At 54.7% G+C, this 15,210-nt stretch overlaps 6 protein-coding genes across 6 annotated transcripts; 3 read left to right on the top strand and 3 right to left on the bottom strand.

The window, feature by feature from the left end:
* The first annotated feature begins 99 nt into the window (after window positions 1-99).
* Window positions 100-2,254, top strand: CAOG_00467 (aminocarboxymuconate semialdehyde decarboxylase). The gene is made up of 6 exons (XM_004365281.2): window positions 100-276; window positions 610-813; window positions 999-1,178; window positions 1,311-1,481; window positions 1,593-1,692; window positions 1,839-2,254. The coding sequence occupies exons 1-6, from the start codon at window positions 163-165 to the stop codon at window positions 2,105-2,107; spliced, it is 1,038 nt and encodes a 345-aa protein (XP_004365338.2). The 5' UTR covers window positions 100-162; the 3' UTR covers window positions 2,108-2,254.
* A 199-nt stretch (window positions 2,255-2,453) lies between these two features.
* On the top strand, window positions 2,454-3,680 carry CAOG_00466 (hypothetical protein). Its single transcript, XM_004365280.2, has one exon. It carries the CDS (start codon window positions 2,561-2,563, stop codon window positions 3,554-3,556), a length of 996 nt encoding a protein of 331 aa, XP_004365337.1. The 5' UTR covers window positions 2,454-2,560; the 3' UTR covers window positions 3,557-3,680.
* Window positions 3,681-7,717, bottom strand: CAOG_00465 (hydroxymethylglutaryl-CoA reductase). The gene is made up of 5 exons (XM_004365279.2): window positions 7,196-7,717; window positions 6,771-7,005; window positions 6,074-6,635; window positions 5,832-5,986; window positions 3,681-5,602 (listed from the first exon to the last, which is right to left on the bottom strand). The coding sequence occupies exons 1-5, from the start codon at window positions 7,531-7,533 to the stop codon at window positions 3,740-3,742; spliced, it is 3,153 nt and encodes a 1,050-aa protein (XP_004365336.2). The 5' UTR covers window positions 7,534-7,717; the 3' UTR covers window positions 3,681-3,739.
* Window positions 7,718-7,930: 213 nt separating this feature from the next.
* CAOG_00464 (hypothetical protein) lies at window positions 7,931-9,918 on the top strand. The gene is made up of 4 exons (XM_004365278.2): window positions 7,931-8,272; window positions 8,656-8,755; window positions 8,844-8,904; window positions 8,990-9,918. Exons 1-4 carry the CDS (start codon window positions 7,977-7,979, stop codon window positions 9,847-9,849), a joined length of 1,317 nt encoding a protein of 438 aa, XP_004365335.1. The 5' UTR covers window positions 7,931-7,976; the 3' UTR covers window positions 9,850-9,918.
* An 811-nt stretch (window positions 9,919-10,729) lies between these two features.
* CAOG_00463 (hypothetical protein) lies at window positions 10,730-13,447 on the bottom strand (the record flags this gene model as incomplete). Its single annotated transcript, XM_004365277.2, has 3 exons — window positions 10,730-10,899; window positions 11,009-11,065; window positions 11,203-13,447. 3 exons carry the CDS (start codon window positions 13,445-13,447, stop codon window positions 10,730-10,732), a joined length of 2,472 nt encoding a protein of 823 aa, XP_004365334.2.
* Window positions 13,448-14,259: 812 nt separating this feature from the next.
* Window positions 14,260-15,021, bottom strand: CAOG_08411 (hypothetical protein; the record flags this gene model as incomplete). Its single annotated transcript, XM_011271680.1, has 1 exon — window positions 14,260-15,021. One exon carries the CDS (start codon window positions 15,019-15,021, stop codon window positions 14,260-14,262), a length of 762 nt encoding a protein of 253 aa, XP_011269982.1.
* Between the last annotated feature and the right edge of the window lie 189 nt (window positions 15,022-15,210).

Here is a 15,210-nt window from a genome sequence, read left to right as displayed (position 1 = left end):
TTTCCCCCTTTGGCCAACAAGACCCTCGTCCCTGAACTCTTCCCAAGCGTTGACCGGACCTATGCATTATTTTGTGTGCTTCGTAGGAACGGTTCTATCTTCTGCTTATGCCTATCGTGTGCTCAGTCTTGATTCCATTGTTAACACGCAGCTCAACACGCGATGAGCCGTCCCCTCAAAGTCGACATCCACACACACATTCTGCCCGAAACATGGCCCGATCTCAAGGAAAAGTACGGCTACGGCGGCTGGGTGTCTCTCGACCACTTTGAGAAGGTACATCGACTTACTTGGAAGAGCAAAGAACCAACGAATTGAATTGCCGACAGCTAGCCATGTGAACGCTGCACCGCGCGCACCGCCCGACTGCGCAGACCCGCCGTGCACTATCCATGCACCCCACACATGCATTGCCACGCCATTGGCATGGCCACCGCTTCGTCCTTCTTCGTGTGACTTTTGAGTGACTCGTGGTTTACTTGCCGTCGCTCCAATTTTGACCATTGTCAACAATCCTCACCCGTCTCGCGTGCTTTGCTCTGCTTTTGCATGAACCGTCATCATCATCGTCATCATTGTCATCGTCATCATCGTCCTCGTCGGTCCCAGGGCAAGGCGCGCATGATGAAGGACGGAACGACCTTCCGGGTGATTGAGTCCAACTGCTGGTGCGCCTCCACGCGGCTCGGCGAGTGTGATGGCCACGACGTCGACGTCCAAGTCCTGTCGACCATCCCCGTCATGTTCAGCTACTGGGCCAAGCCCGAGGATGCCTTGGACCTGGCCGTCTTCCTCAACGACGATATTGCCAAGGTGAGTTGGGTGTATTTTTTTTTTTTTTGTGTGTGGATGGTCCTATTGCGTGCCGTGAGCATGAGATGGATGGGTGATTCGGATTTGCAAGAAAAGGTCTACATGCCATTATGCACACCGGTCGCTTGAGAGGTGCTGGGCGGACGAACAAATCCCTCAACGAACGTTTTTGTTTGGTTTTGCAGCAAGTCTCCAAAAACCCAACTCGCTTTGTCGGCCTTGGCACGGTGCCGCTGCAAAACTCAGAAATGGCAATCAAGGAGCTCCGTCGCTGCATGGTAGATCTCAAGCTTGCCGGAGTCCAAATCGGCTCACATGTGAATGACTGGAACCTGGACGCTGCCGAGTTGCGTCCCTTTTTTGCGGTAAAGCGCCACAGCTGATTTCCAACTTGATAACCGTTGCACCCCCACCCCCTTGTTTTGAACATCACACTCTAACTTTGTGGATGCACACTCACGTACCGGTTTTACTTTGCTCGCTCGACCCGTGTTCAGGCTGCTGAGGAACTCGGCGCGGCAATTTTTGTGCACCCCTGGGACATGGAGACTGGAGGCCGCATGTCCAAGTACTGGTTCCCATGGCTGATTGGCATGCCTACAGAAACTACCGTTGCCATTTGCAGCATGATTTTCGGCGGCGTGTTTGAGCAGTTCCCGCGATTGAAGGTTTGGCGAGATTTGCAATGCGCTTGCTTCGTTGTCACCCCTTCCGCCAAACACCTGCAGCCTAACTCGACACCTGTGGTGCTTGAATGCATGGCCGTCTGACTTTGATAGGTCTGCTTTGCCCATGGCGGCGGCTCGTTTCCTTTCACTGTTGGCAGGATTCAACATGGTTTCGATGCACGGCCTGATATCTGCGCCACCACAAACAACGGTATGTCTTGGATTGCATGACCTGTGTGCGTGCGTGAGGCGAGAGTACTGCAGTCGAGGAAAGATGGGGTTTCCTGTTCCTGTTGATTGTTCTGACTGTTTTTTTTTTTTTTTTGCGTACTCCTGCTCCTCTTTCTTCCCCTCCAGTGCCACCGATCTCGTATGTTGGGCGCTTTTGGGTCGACAGTCTCGTGCACGACGCCAATGCCCTGCGGTATTTGGTCAAGCTGATTGGCGTGGACAAGGTTGCGCTTGGCACGGACTATCCCTTCCCTCTAGGCGAGCTTGAGCCTGGGAAGCTGATTGAAAGCATTCCCGATTTCGATGACCACGTGAAGCGTCGGCTACTTGGATTGAATGCGCTCGAGTTTCTGGGCTTGAATGTCGAGCAGTTTGCTGCCAATCGCGCTTGCTGATGCTGACTGGCTGAATCTTGAGCTGTGTGTTGTTTTCATTGGACTGTGGTTCCTTTTTTGTCCCGATCCTTGTCGTTGCTCTGAGCAACGCATAGCACTGAACTTGTCCAGGCGTTGAAAGCCAAGTACAGAAGCCAATCCGCAGAAAATCGCAGAAAATCGCAGAAAGCGCAGGAACTTGAGCGATAATCCGGTGCAGCTTCACCCTTATTTCGTCTGGCTGTGTGAGCCTGGTGAGCCTGGTGGAGTGGTGCTGGGTTTGAAACAAAGCCACACAGTAACAGAACAAGCACAATTCATCACATTTTTTTTTTCACAATGCAAGTCTCAGTCTCTCTTTTTTTTTTTTTCTTTTTCTTTTCTTTTTCCTCTCTTTTCCTTTTCTCTGCTTGTCCCTCCTAACCCACAACCAAGGCATCACAAACAAAACCAAACAAAACCCAACCCTACACCATGGCAAGCCAACAACCAAATTTCGAAGAGTTCCTGTGGATGATGGACGAGCAGGGCTTTGAACAGGACTTTCTTCGGCAGCTCGACTCTGAGGACGCCCAGCAAGACCCCACGCACGACTCTGCTGCTGCTGCTGCTGCTGCTGCTCCAAGCATGTCAAGCAAGCAAGCGCCCGCCCCTTCGAACGCGGCTGGACCCGCCCCGAAGACGCAACAAAGCAGCGCTGCCGCAGCGACCTCGAATTCGAGCGCCTCGAAGGCTCAGCTGGCCAGGACGCTCTCCACGGCCGCTCCCGACGACGACGAGCAACGCCTGATTGAGCAATGCTTTGCAGAGTTGCATGCAGAGGAAGAGGTGGCGTTCTACGGCGACGATGCGTCGCTCTACCCCTCAGATTCTGCCTGGTACCAACCGCCCAACCCGGACTGGAACAACAACCAGTGGTCCAACCAACAACAGGGACAAATGTACGGAATGCCGCCGCAGCAGTACATGCAGGAGCAGCAGTACGCCCAGTACGCCCAGTACGCCCAGTATGCCCAGTACGCACAGTACGCACAGCAGTTCCCGCAGTACGGCCAGTATCCGCAGTTTGCGCCGCAAGATTACGGCCCAGCGCCCGTGTACACTCAAGCTCCCGGCCAGGTCGCAGCCAATGATAATTCTGATGGCAATGACGACGACTACTACAGCTATCGCAGCAGCGACCCTGCTCCTCAGCAAGCGCAGCAACGTCCGAAGCATCACTCTGCTCCCGCTCCCGCTCACCGCGCCGCTCCACAGCAGCATTCCGCCCCGGCACCAGCTGCAGTCCCAGCCCCAGCACCAGTCGTCGCGACTCCTGTTCAGCCAGCACATGTGGTGAATTCCGCGGACGACGACGACGATTACTACAGCTACAAGACATCGACTCCTGCCGTCTCGACTGCTGCTGCTCCCCAGTCTCAAAAGTCCACCAAAGGGCTAAACCCTTCAGCAAAAGCGTTCGTTTTGTGAAAGGTGTGACCAGATGGGTAGATTGTGAAATTTAGGAAAGCTCCCCTCATCCACAATTAAAAAAAAATGTGTTTTTCAATCGTGCAGCAATTGATCACATGCCACGACGGAAGTAGCATTTAAATGATGATACATAGATTTTACAGTACAAAAAACTTGTTACAAGCGTCAATTTAAACACAGCTAGCTCGACGCAGCGCGTTCCTCCCGCAAATGCTGTTGTTCGCGCGCAAACAGCTCCGCCTTGCCGTAATGGGTGCGAATATTGTTCAATGCCTCGCGGACCGAAGACTGAGTAAAGACTGGATTCTCAGAGCTGTCATTCACATCACTGTCCTCCTCTTGGTCGAACAAGTCTGCAGTTTGCTCGGCGCACGTCAACAGCGCGACACGCACAAACTCTGACACCAAATCATCCGTCACAGTACCCGAAGCGGAGGCACGATCTCGAGTTGGCAATTGCAGCCAATACAGAAGAGCGTTGGGCGTACCATCGTGGCGATCGCGGTCGTGGCGTGCAATGTCGTGGACGATGGCGCCTTGCCATTCGAGATAGCGCCCAACACGGCAAAGCCGAGCAAGACGCGGCGGCGACCAGCGCGACTCGTGGTCGGCAAGAGCATCGCAGAGGAGGAAGAGGGTGACATGGAAGCGCTTGGCATGGGTGCCCAGAAAGTCGGTGAGTGCTTCAATGTCGTACTCCCGCTTGTTCTCTGCAAGCAAGCGCTCAGACAAAGGTCCAGATTCAGACTGGGCAGCGCAGAAATCACCTCCAACGGTTGTCGCAGCAGGATTGGCAATCAAGGACGAAAGAACGCGGGACTGCTCGTCAAGAATGAGCCGAGCAAAGTCCCGCGCGGGTCCAGCAGCTTGCTCCACGCGATACTCAAACACGTGCCAAAGCGACAAAAGAAGGGGAAGTCCCACTCGCAGCTCGTGCGAGCGCAGCTTGACAATCTCCCGGACAGTGTCGAGATGCAAGGAGCGTTCGCGCTCGGACTCAGTCGCCCCGTCATGCTCAAGAGGATGGTCGGAATTTGGATGAGCAAACGTGGCGGGCGACGACACAAAGCTTGGGCTGGACAGGGCCGGCCGTGGATTGGTTTGCAGGAGTGCGCGCGTTTCCGCGGGTTCGGAAGATGCGCCTGCAAGTTGAAGAGACAACGTCGGGCGGGACTCCTTCGAGATGCCGCTGTGCACCCCAGCCGCCGGATCGACAGAGCGTGGAGCAAGCAGAGTCGTCGATGCGGGTACCTCAGCGTTGGCGTGGGTCGGGAGTCGATGCTTGCGCTTGCTTCCCAGTACAAGGCCGAGCACTTGACGGGTGGCATCAGAATTGATAATCATGAGCTGGCGAGTGAGAATGTTCATCAAGATGGACAGTGTTTTGAGCCGTTTGACCACGTGCAAGTTGGCGCGAGGCGGGCCAGGCGAGGGCAGGCGCAACGTGTCGAGCGAACGCATGACTGCCGAGAGCCAGGAGTGGCCACGACGTCCAAAGAGCGCCAAGGTCAGCGGGTTTTCGCGATCTTGGTCAAAAACGACATACTCGGGGGTGTCGCCAAGTGTTTCGAACGCAACGTTGAATGTCATGCGTGCGCTGCCCGGCGCGCCGTCTGCCGTTGGCACTGTGGAACTGAATGCTTCCTCGTACAGGAACGTGCTCGGGGCAACCACGGCATCATTGCCGCTGGGGAGATTGCCCGTCGCGTTGACAGCAGTCTCAACAGCTGACGAGTCAGCATGGGGCAGCAGGAGCCCAGGCATCGCCAATTGGTGCTGATAAAGGAGCTGCAGGCGCTCCTTTTCGCTTCGAAAGAGCTCTGCGTGAATGGCATGCGCCTTGAGGTACTCGGAGGCCGCGACCACGGTGATTCGGTCGGTGGCAATCATGAAGGCAACCACTTCTTGAACAGCATGAGAGGGCGCTCCAGCGGCAATGGCAATGTTACGAGCATGCAGCGCCATATGACCCCGACGGATGCCTTCTGTTGACAATGCCCGCATGGCTGCGAAATTTTGGCACAAACCAACCGAGACCAGAATCTGCGGTGTGTGTGTGTGTGTGTGTGTTGTGTGTGTGTGTGTGTGTGTGTGTGTGTGTGTGTGTGTGTGTGTGTGTGTGTGTGTGTGTGTGTGTGTGTGTGTGTGTGTGGGGAAAGCGAGAGAGAGAGCGAGAGAGAGAGAGAGAGAGCGAGCGAGAACAAAGCAATGTCGTTCAGCAACGTTCACGTATGGCGACACCGTCAAACAACAAGGCCTCCCCCTTTCTCACCATGGCTAGGGTCTTGGCGCTCGGGTTGCCCAGCAGCAGGAGCGCATTTTGGTAGGCAGCATTGGTGCGCAGGGGACCACCAAACACACCCACCGGCATTGGAAGGGAAAGCTGGCCACAAAACGTTGCACCGTCATCTTCCAGCCAATATTCAGCTGCACAAGCGGAAAGCAAACAACACTTTTAGTTCTTAGGTTCGCTTACAAGCCCGATGTGGGCAAAAAGTTGCGACAAATTCTTACTGAAAGGCGCGTAGCGGCCGTGCTGAGCCACAACATAGGCGTGAGCAGCGGCCTCGAGCGCACGAAAGTCTTGCCCGGTAGCGAGCGCAACGGCGTCAATCCCATTCATGACGCCCTTGTTGTTGGTGCAGGCGCGAGTGGGATCATTGTCAGCCCACTGGTACAGTTCGAGCATGGACTGCACCACCTTCTCACCCGAGTAGCCCTTGTATGCCATGGCGCGGGTTGGAATGCGGAAGGAGGCCGTGGCTATCCGATCCATGGTCAGGTTGGACAAAATGCGCACGCCCACCCGACCGTTGGTCAGCCGCGCGAGCGTTGGCGCAACGCCTTCAGCCACACCGGTGACGCAGTTGGCGCCCATCGAGTCACATACGTCCACATGCATCTCAACGACCAAGCAGACCGGAACGACAGAAACAGCCACTGCGTTCCCGTTTCGCCTTCGCGGGGTCAAGTAAACTCTTCGAAACGTCACGTTGCAAACACCGCCACCGCGGGTGACCATGTTCTTGCAAAACATGTTGCCGAGCTCGATGAGCTGTTCCTTCTCCAAAGCAATCTGTGCCGGATCAAACACAACAAAAAAAAAAATGAGGTTGTTGCCATCCATCCAGCCGATCGTCCATCTCAACAAAGAAAACCACCACAAAAGCCACAATGCACAATACAAACAAAACGCAAGCGGTGAACTCACTGCTTGTTCGGCAGCTGCCATATCCGGAATGTCCAGCAGTTGGACTTGGCCAACCACAATGTTTCGCTCACTGTGAGTCGCCACAAAGCCCTTTGGCTCGCCATGCGCCGCGAGCAGCTTGGCGACGCCGGAAACGGCTGCAATGACGGACGGCTCTTCCACTGCCATTGGTACGACGAAGGGTTGGCCGTTCATGACAAAGTTCACACCTAACCCAACTGGCAGCCCGATCGTTCTGTGTGAGGTCACAGCCATGTTTAGTCGAGTCGATGAGTGTGAGTGTTGACATCAATGCCACAATCAGGGTGCAATCATGTCGAGTGGTGACGACATATCAACCACCATGTCCAACAATCCCTCAGGTTCTGAGAACCGTGTGAATTGCAGTCACATGGGAACGAGCTGCAATAACGCGCATTGCATACCCAATGCAGTTCTCGACCATGTTGTCTGCAGCAGTCTCGTCCAGGCCATCGAATGCAGGCTGCGGGACCCGCGGGAAGGCGAGTGCAAGCAGATCGCGGCGCTCGTCCACAGTCTTCTTGTAAAAGCCCGTCCACAGCGCGGGGTGGGCAGCTGGCTGCTGCGTCGTCGTCGTCGTCGTGGTCGTCGCCGTCAGTGGTTTGAGCGCAGCCGTCACAGGCAGCGTCGCGTCCATCGGTGCTGCTGCTGCTGCTGCTGCTGCTACGAGGGTCGGCGACTCGGTCGGTCGTCCTAAAGTGACATCGGCGGCCAACGCTGACGGAAGATGAGCTTTGGTCATCTCTGCTCTCTAGGTTTTGGTCAAAGCTTTTGGGGATTTCGAATATCAGATAAGCAGCGCGGTTTTGGTATGTGCTGTAATAGCGAAATGGGGATTGAGGGATAGAGTGTGCGTTGGGGACCGCCAAGATCCAACGCTCTAAAGGGTTCCAACAAACTTGGAGGAGACGAAACCGAAAAAAAAACTCAGACTGAGCTAACGAAGCACTACACACGAGTAATCCAAATCCACAACAGTGCGACTATGTGCAACTAAAATAGCGCCGCACAGATCAACTCCCCGCCTTGCAACGCCAAACAGCGGCGATTTCCCATTCCCTTGCTGACTCTCGCAATATCGGTCGATACTGTACTCGAATCCCTTTTATTGTTCCTTGTATCCATTCCCTCGATTCATTCATTCATTCACTCATTCATTTTTCTTCTTCTTTCTTCTTTCAAATCATGCAGCGGACTGCCTTCTTGGCCGTGGTGGCTGCTGTTGCTTGTGTGGCTGGACTCGCCTCGTCGCTTGCCATCCCGCGCCCGACTGCCGACAACCGCGAAGTGCGCGTGGACTACCTCGATGGCATTGGCTCGCTCAACTCGACCAACGTCTACTCTGGCTTTGCGAACGTGTCGAGTGTCTACGACTCGTCGCTCTACTACCTCTTCTTTGAGTCGCGCTCGGCCACTCCGGCGACCGATCCCGTCGTCGTCTGGTTCCAAGGCGGCCCCGGCTGCAGCTCTCTCTTCGGCCTGTGCGTCTGCATCTCCATCCACACTCACACTCTCATCCCGCTGCTGCGCCTCTGCTGCGCCTTGCAAGCCGGGCTCTTCAGTTCCTTTATCTCAAAGTCATGTGGCTGAAGCGACGCAATCGCAATTTGCGAGGTTGACTCTTTTTTCCTTTTTTTTTTTTTTTTCATTTTTTCCATTTTTTATTTATTTGACTTTTGTTATTTTATTTTTTCGATTTGTTGCTTTTTTTTTTTCAAGCCATCAACTGTTGTCCATTATGAGCTTTATTCCGGTTGTCGTCTTCTTTCAAATGTGGAGTTGTATTTATTTACCTATTTCTTTTTTGCTCAGATTTTCTTTGTTTCACTGACTGTGGTTTTTTTTTTTTTTTTTTGACTGCCAGGTTTATCGAGAACGGCCCGTACATGATCCTGGAAAACGAGACATTCGTCTTCAACCCGTACTCGTGGAACAACAACGCCCACGTTCTCTGGATTGACCAGGTAAGCCAACGTTCGAAATCAATCAATGCTGTATGAAAATGTAAAACACGGTTCTGATTTTATGACCTTTGGCTCTTGCTGCGCATAGCCCGTCGGAACGGGCTATTCGTACACCAACAGCCCGCTCGGCTATGACGTGAACGAGGCTGGTAAGTTGGATGCATTTTTGCGGATCCACCCTTCCTTCCGACACGAGCAGTGTTTTTCTCACACCGCGCCAATAATTCGTTGCAGAAATCGCCCGCCAAGCCTACATCACCCTGACCACCTTCTTCCAACGCCACCCCGAGTACGCAAAGCAGAAGCTCTTCCTGTTCGGCGAGAGCTACGGCGGCCACTACGTGCCCCACATTGCCAACTACATTCTGCAGCAGACCAACACGCTCAACCTCGCTGGCATTGGCATTGGCAACGGCTGGCTGTCCCCCTACTACCAGACTGGCCAGAACGCCAAGTTCCTCTATGAGCACGGCCGCATCACTGCCCTCGAACGCGATGCCTACGACGATTCGTACGTGCTGTACAAGGCGCTTCTCGACGCCAAGCTGTACGTGCCCGCCACCGTGGTCGGCAACGCCATGCTGGAGGCCCTCACTCTTGAAGGCGGCATTGGCGATGTCTACGACATCAACGAGAAGAGCGATCCCACCACCCCGCTCAACAAGGCCCTCACCAAGTACCTCGATTCGGAGTCTGTCAAGCAGAAGCTCCAGGCCACTCAGCACAAGTGGGTTGGCTGCAACAACCTGCCGCACCTCGCCCTCATCGACGACTCGGAGCGCAGCTCGCTCAAGCTTCTCCCCGGCATTCTCGCCAAGATTCGCGTTCTGCTCTACAACGGCGGCAACGATCTCATCTGCAACTACCTCGGCACCGCCGCGTACGCCGCCGAGATCAACTGGCCGTTCCAGGACCAGTTCAACAACGCTGTCAACACCACCTGGTACGTCGATGGCGTGGCTGCCGGTTGGTACAAGTCTGCCAGCTCGTTGACCAAGCTCGTCGTCAACGACGCCAGCCACATGGTTCCTTACTCGCAGCCCAAGAATGCGCTGGCCATGCTCACCAGCTTCATCAACAACACTCCGTACTAAAAAACCAAACAACGCGAGTGTCTCGACAATGCATTTTTGTACAAAAATACAACCCGAATCATTGACTTGTTTTTTTTTTTTCCCCCAGCAATTCTCTTTTGCAGCCCAAGTGGCGGCGTTCCCTCCATCCCTGTTAGATTTTCTTTGTTCAATTCATGCTCGCCGAAGCACACCCCAAAAACAAAAACGACTCACAACGGAACGACGACTAAACTGAGACCGGATCAGTGATTGTTTTCATATTTTTATTTTGAAGGAGCAAAAAGGAAAAAGGAAAGAGGTACAAAGAAACGGCAATGACCCGGACTTTGTTGGCGATCTCAAGGATCGAAAAGGTCCGCAGAAGTGCGAGTGCGACTGCAGTGGTTTGGACAAAGCGGTGTGCGATGCCGAAGCCGAACCACAACAGTCTGGACCGCATTCACGAGTCATCTCAAGGCTGGTTTAACGAATCTAGGCCCGACCGCAGACACCACCGCAAGAAACCATCTGGAGCATCTCCAAAAGATTTCCCAATCCGACAAGCGCAAGTTGTTTGTCGCAACGGAATGCGTTCAAAGCTGCCAATGGGAAGACCGAAAGCAGCTAGACAATGATGCCAACGACGTCTCTGCCCCAACACCCATGGACAGCACATAAATGTACATCTCTCTCTCTCTCTCTCTCTCTCTCTCTCTCTCTCTCTCTCTCTCTCTCTCTCTCTCTCTCTCCCTTTCTCTCTCTCTTGTATCTGTATTGTGCGTTTTTTGAGTTTTGTTTTTCAATTTCACATTTGCTGAGATGTTTCTGCGTTGTCGCATTTGCTGAGATGTTGCTGCGTTGTTGGTTTTTTTTGAAGACAATATTCTAACAAAATGATTGTCCAAGCAAAAGGCGCACCTCATACTTCCACGCGTGCCTCAGCGAGTAGTTCCGACGACGGCGGAATCGGCTCGTACAAATCGCCAAACGTATGCTGGGCGTCATCATACAGAAACCGGCGCAACGGCTGCGGCGCGCGGAAGAGCGCCCGGCGAGCACTATTCAACAGCGACATCTTGGGGGGAGTGACTGCCAAAAAAAAACGAAAATAGCAAAGCAGCCCTCGTTGTCAGCAAGCAAACAGCACAACCGCCCAAAGCCATGTCAACCAGCGGCATGCTCACTCATCAGCACTCACGCATGGCAATCCAGACTTGCGCCCAAGGCTCCATCAGCATTTCCGTCACTGTCCGCGCTGCAGCGAGGTTGGACCGACCGCAGCGCGAAACCGGGCAAGTAACTCTTCTCGGCTATAGTTGACTGGAATGCCAAGTAGCCGCAAAAGGAGAACACAACTGGCCGAACGTAACTCGCAAGCTGTTTCGAGCAAACACAGCTCGCTCACAAGCGCAGCCGCATCGTGTTCCAGTCGCGACAGGGCGTAAATAAGCAGCTCAACGTTTTGGCAGAGCAACTGGTCGGGGCACTCAGGCCGAACAGACGCACAAAGCAACAAAAGCCAGGGTGCGCCGTTGCCGTGGTCAATGAGCATGCGAATGGCCGCAGTGTCCTCGCTGAAGGCAACGAAAGACGCAGCGAACTGCGCACCTCGGTAAATGCTCTTCTCGGTGTTCGAGAGTCCAGCAAGGTCGTACGATTTGCGGTTGGCGAACAAGTCAAACTCGGTTCCGTCGGCAGCGGGAAGGGCGCTGGGCAGTGGCAGCCCGTACTCGACGATCGCGAGTATGAAACGGGTTTGTTCAGCTGGCGAGAGTGGCCTGAATGACTCGGGTAGCCACCGGGGGATAAACTCGGTCCACAGATGCATATCAAGCTCGGATATGGGGATGGATTGCAGCAGCAGTCGGAAGACCTCCAGATCGCGTGCGAGGAGAGCGTGTTGCAGTGCAGCTCGTGCTCCTCTCCGCACCCCGTATGACAGCAGCAGCGGGACGATGCGCGTACTCTTGGCAGCCAGGCGAGGCAGCAGATCGACGAGATGTGGTCTTGTACGGTCAGAAGCCCGATAATAGTACCAAGCCGGCACCTGAGCGTCGATGGGCGCGCCGAGCTCAAGCAACGCCTGAAGGAAGTCAGCGCGTGGGATGTCGTGCTCAAGGGTGTACACGGTGAGCTCCCGGGCCGTGACGACGCCGCCAGCCGCGACAAGGAAGCGGAGCATGTCGCAGTCGAGGTTGCGAACGACCCCATCAAGAAGAAAACGGGTCGGTGTCGCCCCAAGTTCCACCATCAGCCGGGCCATGTCGACGAGGCCATACCGCACTGCGGCCCAAAGGCCGAGCTCGACGGGCATGCCGCACTCCGTCACCAGGATGCGGATCACATCAGCATGGCGCCGCAGCACCGCGAGATGCAGGAGCGTGACAGCGTTGGTTTGGCAGCGCGAGACGCAACTCGTAAGCAGCTCGCCGGTCAGCACAGAGGCGAGCGTGCGGTCAGCGCCAGTATTGCTCTTGGGCGGATACCACCACCACCGTGAGCGCTGATCGAGCGGCGTGTCATCAAAACACACTCTCTGAACGATATCGCTCAACACTGATGCAGGGACGTCGCTCTTTGACTGAAAGGGGAGGTTCGGCAGCGCCTGGCGCAGCAGCGGAGCGCCGCTGTCAACAAGTGCCGATAGCTCGCCGAGCTTCTGTCTCAGGATGGGGATGTCACCGTGCCAGACAGCCAGGAAGAGGTGCCGGACGAGGAGGGGGCAGGTCAGCTGGTATGTCTGCCACTCGTCCCAGTCGAATCGCGGGTAGAGGCGCAAATGCGGCAGAGCGTACACATCATGCGCTTCGTTTGTGCCGTCGATCATGCCTTCGTCCAAGGGCAGACCGAGCTGGTTGAGGCATTCGACAATCTCAGCGAGCATCTGTTTCGGAGCGACATCGCGCCCCAGCTTCAAAAGTCGAGTGGGAACATCCGCAGTCTGGATGAGGTAGCGATCGAATGGTAAGCGGCCGGCGTGCCAGTAGTAGGCGAGCACGCGCAAGGCCATCAATGCCAGGTCAGCGTACGAGCGTTCGATGCCGTCGTCCCAATTACCATGATTCTTGCTCAGGAGAAACCTCTCGTGCCTCTTGACACGAATGAGCGTGCGGCTGTGTGGATACCACGATGTGGGCGATGCTGCGAGCAGCTCGGTCGTCGGAGTGGCGAGGCTCGCGGCCACAACTGCCGGCGATGGGGTGTCGAGTTGAGGGAGCGGCTGCGTCCCTTGAGCCTGTGTCTCTTGAGCCGTGGTTGTGGTCGAGGAAGAGGCAGATGCGGCAGATGCAGCGTCCATGTCTGCAAGGATGGCCTCGCCCGTCGCGACCCAGGCGGCGTAGCTGGTCTTGTGCGGGCTGTCTGCCATGACGCGGAACAGCAGCTGCAGGTGCGCTGGCTGGTTCTCGAGCAGCATTGTTTGGATGGAAGCGAGGCACTCGCGACCGACCTCGCACTTGGCCAGCGTCGCAAAGTCAGCGACAAACGAGCTTGACGGCACGGCGGCCTCGTCCGACGACGTGAGCGTGACGGTCGCGCATCCGGGCGTGGGGTGGTCCTCGACAATATGTGCCGTGAGCTGCGGCAGCCGTGCGACGGGGTACGGCCGCCAGAGCGATTGGTAGCAATCCTCCACCATCCATGTATCACTAGTGGCAGGAAACTCTGCTCAGAAACAAACAAACAAACAAACACTGCGAATGTGCAAAAATGGTAATAATGTTCCGGTCTAGATCTACCTGTTTCGTTACTTGCAGTAGAAACACATGTATCACAAAATAGGGTAGTCGGAGAGGCGACGGGAAGAGGCCTGAGAGAGGCAAAGGAGCAGTAGAATTCTCACTCTGACCCCCCTGATCGACTTTCCTTCCGCCTCCTTCTGGATACAGGTTCATTACAATGATATGAATACATCAGAGATTCAACCATAGGGACTGAGGGATTCGTGGACGGGTGAACCTCGACTCCAGGTCGAAACTTTGTCCATCAATCTCGACGAGCTCGTGCACCATCTTGTGTTCGCATGATTTTGTAGCCGTGTCCTCTGCGGTTCGGGTTTTTGGTACAAACACAGCTGGCCAAGTGGCATTCAAAACAAGCGCAATCAACACACACTATTGTGGTGCATCAGTTGAGGCATGTTGTTCCGGGCTTTTATTTCCATGCACATCTACTATCCCGATCATTAAATTTCGACCCCCCCTCTTTTTTTCACTTTTTCGCCCTCCCTGGGACCTGTGTTGCTTTCCGTCTCGCCCGCGGAATGTTCATTCATGGTACGGTGTACCAGACACATTTTAGAAGTGAAGCAGCGGGCTGGGAGTTAAGATTCGAAGCGAGAACAGACAAAAATGAAACTCAAAAAAACAGAAAAAGAGCGGATTTTTTGCCCAATTTTCACAAAGCATTACATGGCACACAAACAACGTGTCGCAGCGCCTTCGCTCCACTTCAGTACTTGGTATAACCACCATTGGCATCTATCACAGCTTGAATGCGGCGCGGCATCGATGAAATGAGATCGCGGCAGACCTCTGGCGTGAGCACTTCTTCGTAGACCGCTTGGAAGCGTTCCCACAACGCGGCCTTGCTCTTGATCTCCCTCTCCTGGTAGATCTTGTTCTTGACCATGTTCCACGCATTTTCGATGGGGTTGAGGTCGGGAGAGTTCGCAGGCCAGTCCAGGACGGTGATCTGATTGGTTTCGAACCACTTCGCCACATCTTTTCTTTTGTGACAAGGGGCATTGTCATGCATGAAAATCATCTCGTTTTTGTTGTTCCACACGCGAATGCTTGCTAGCAACTCGCTCTCCAAAACTGAGAGGTAGGTGTCGCCGTTCATGACGTCGCCGACCTCGCAGAAAAGCGAAATTCCGAAACGAGAGATGGCGCCCCAAACATTGATATGGCCACCGCCGAACTTGACCGTGCCCTGCACGCATCGATCGGTCAACGTTTCGCCAACCAGACGCCATACACGACCACCGTTGTTGTTCCTGTAGAGATAGAGAGCAGTCTCGTCGGAGAAGACGACCCTCAGCCAGTCATCGACGGTCCAATGCTGATGAGCGAGTGCAAAGGCCAAGCGTCGCTCTTTGTGTGTCTCTTTCAAGAGGGCTTTTTTGACCTTCGCTCCGTTGACAAGTCCTGCACCATGCAGCACCCTTCTTATCGTGCATGGAGAGACACGAACTTTGGACAATGTGCGCATAGTGGCGGCCACTTCGGGTGCGGTGTCGGACTCATCGAGGAGGATCTGTGCTACAATGTTGTTGCGGTGAAATGACTTGAGCTTGCTGGGGCGACCGGGGCGGGGGCTGTCGCTCGTCGTCGCCCTTCCCGAGAAACGTTGGGTGATGCTGATCACTGTAGAACGTGGGAGGTGAAGCTGGGTGGCGAT

This window comes from Capsaspora owczarzaki (assembly GCF_000151315.2).
Source record: "Capsaspora owczarzaki ATCC 30864 unplaced genomic scaffold supercont2.1, whole genome shotgun sequence".
Lineage (NCBI taxonomy): Eukaryota > Filasterea > Ministeriida > Capsasporidae > Capsaspora > Capsaspora owczarzaki.
The sequence above is the reverse complement of the archived record's forward strand: the minus strand, read 5'-3'. Positions and strand labels throughout refer to the sequence as shown.

What these genes read in the sequence shown, in the direction of transcription:
- CAOG_00465 (XM_004365279.2), bottom strand. Translation starts at nt 7,533, where the DNA reads ATGACCAAAGCTCATCTTCCGTCAGCGTTGGCCGCCGATGTCACTTTA. An exon ending in ATGGTCGAGAACTGCATTGG is followed by an intron (nt 7,006 to 7,195) that starts GTATGCAATGCG and finishes GACCTCACACAG; the next exon opens with AACGATCGGGCTGCCAGTTG. An exon ending in CGGCCGCTACGCGCCTTTCA is followed by an intron (nt 5,987 to 6,073) that starts GTAAGAATTTGT and finishes CCGCTTGTGCAG; the next exon opens with CTGAATATTGGCTGGAAGAT.
- CAOG_00464 (XM_004365278.2), top strand. Translation starts at nt 7,977, where the DNA reads ATGCAGCGGACTGCCTTCTTGGCCGTGGTGGCTGCTGTTGCTTGTGTG. An exon ending in TGCAGCTCTCTCTTCGGCCT is followed by an intron (nt 8,273 to 8,655) that starts GTGCGTCTGCAT and finishes TTTGACTGCCAG; the next exon opens with GTTTATCGAGAACGGCCCGT. An exon ending in ACGTTCTCTGGATTGACCAG is followed by an intron (nt 8,756 to 8,843) that starts GTAAGCCAACGT and finishes TGCTGCGCATAG; the next exon opens with CCCGTCGGAACGGGCTATTC.
- CAOG_00467 (XM_004365281.2), top strand. Translation starts at nt 163, where the DNA reads ATGAGCCGTCCCCTCAAAGTCGACATCCACACACACATTCTGCCCGAA. An exon ending in CTCTCGACCACTTTGAGAAG is followed by an intron (nt 277 to 609) that starts GTACATCGACTT and finishes CGTCGGTCCCAG; the next exon opens with GGCAAGGCGCGCATGATGAA. An exon ending in TCAACGACGATATTGCCAAG is followed by an intron (nt 814 to 998) that starts GTGAGTTGGGTG and finishes TTGGTTTTGCAG; the next exon opens with CAAGTCTCCAAAAACCCAAC.
- CAOG_00466 (XM_004365280.2), top strand. Translation starts at nt 2,561, where the DNA reads ATGGCAAGCCAACAACCAAATTTCGAAGAGTTCCTGTGGATGATGGAC.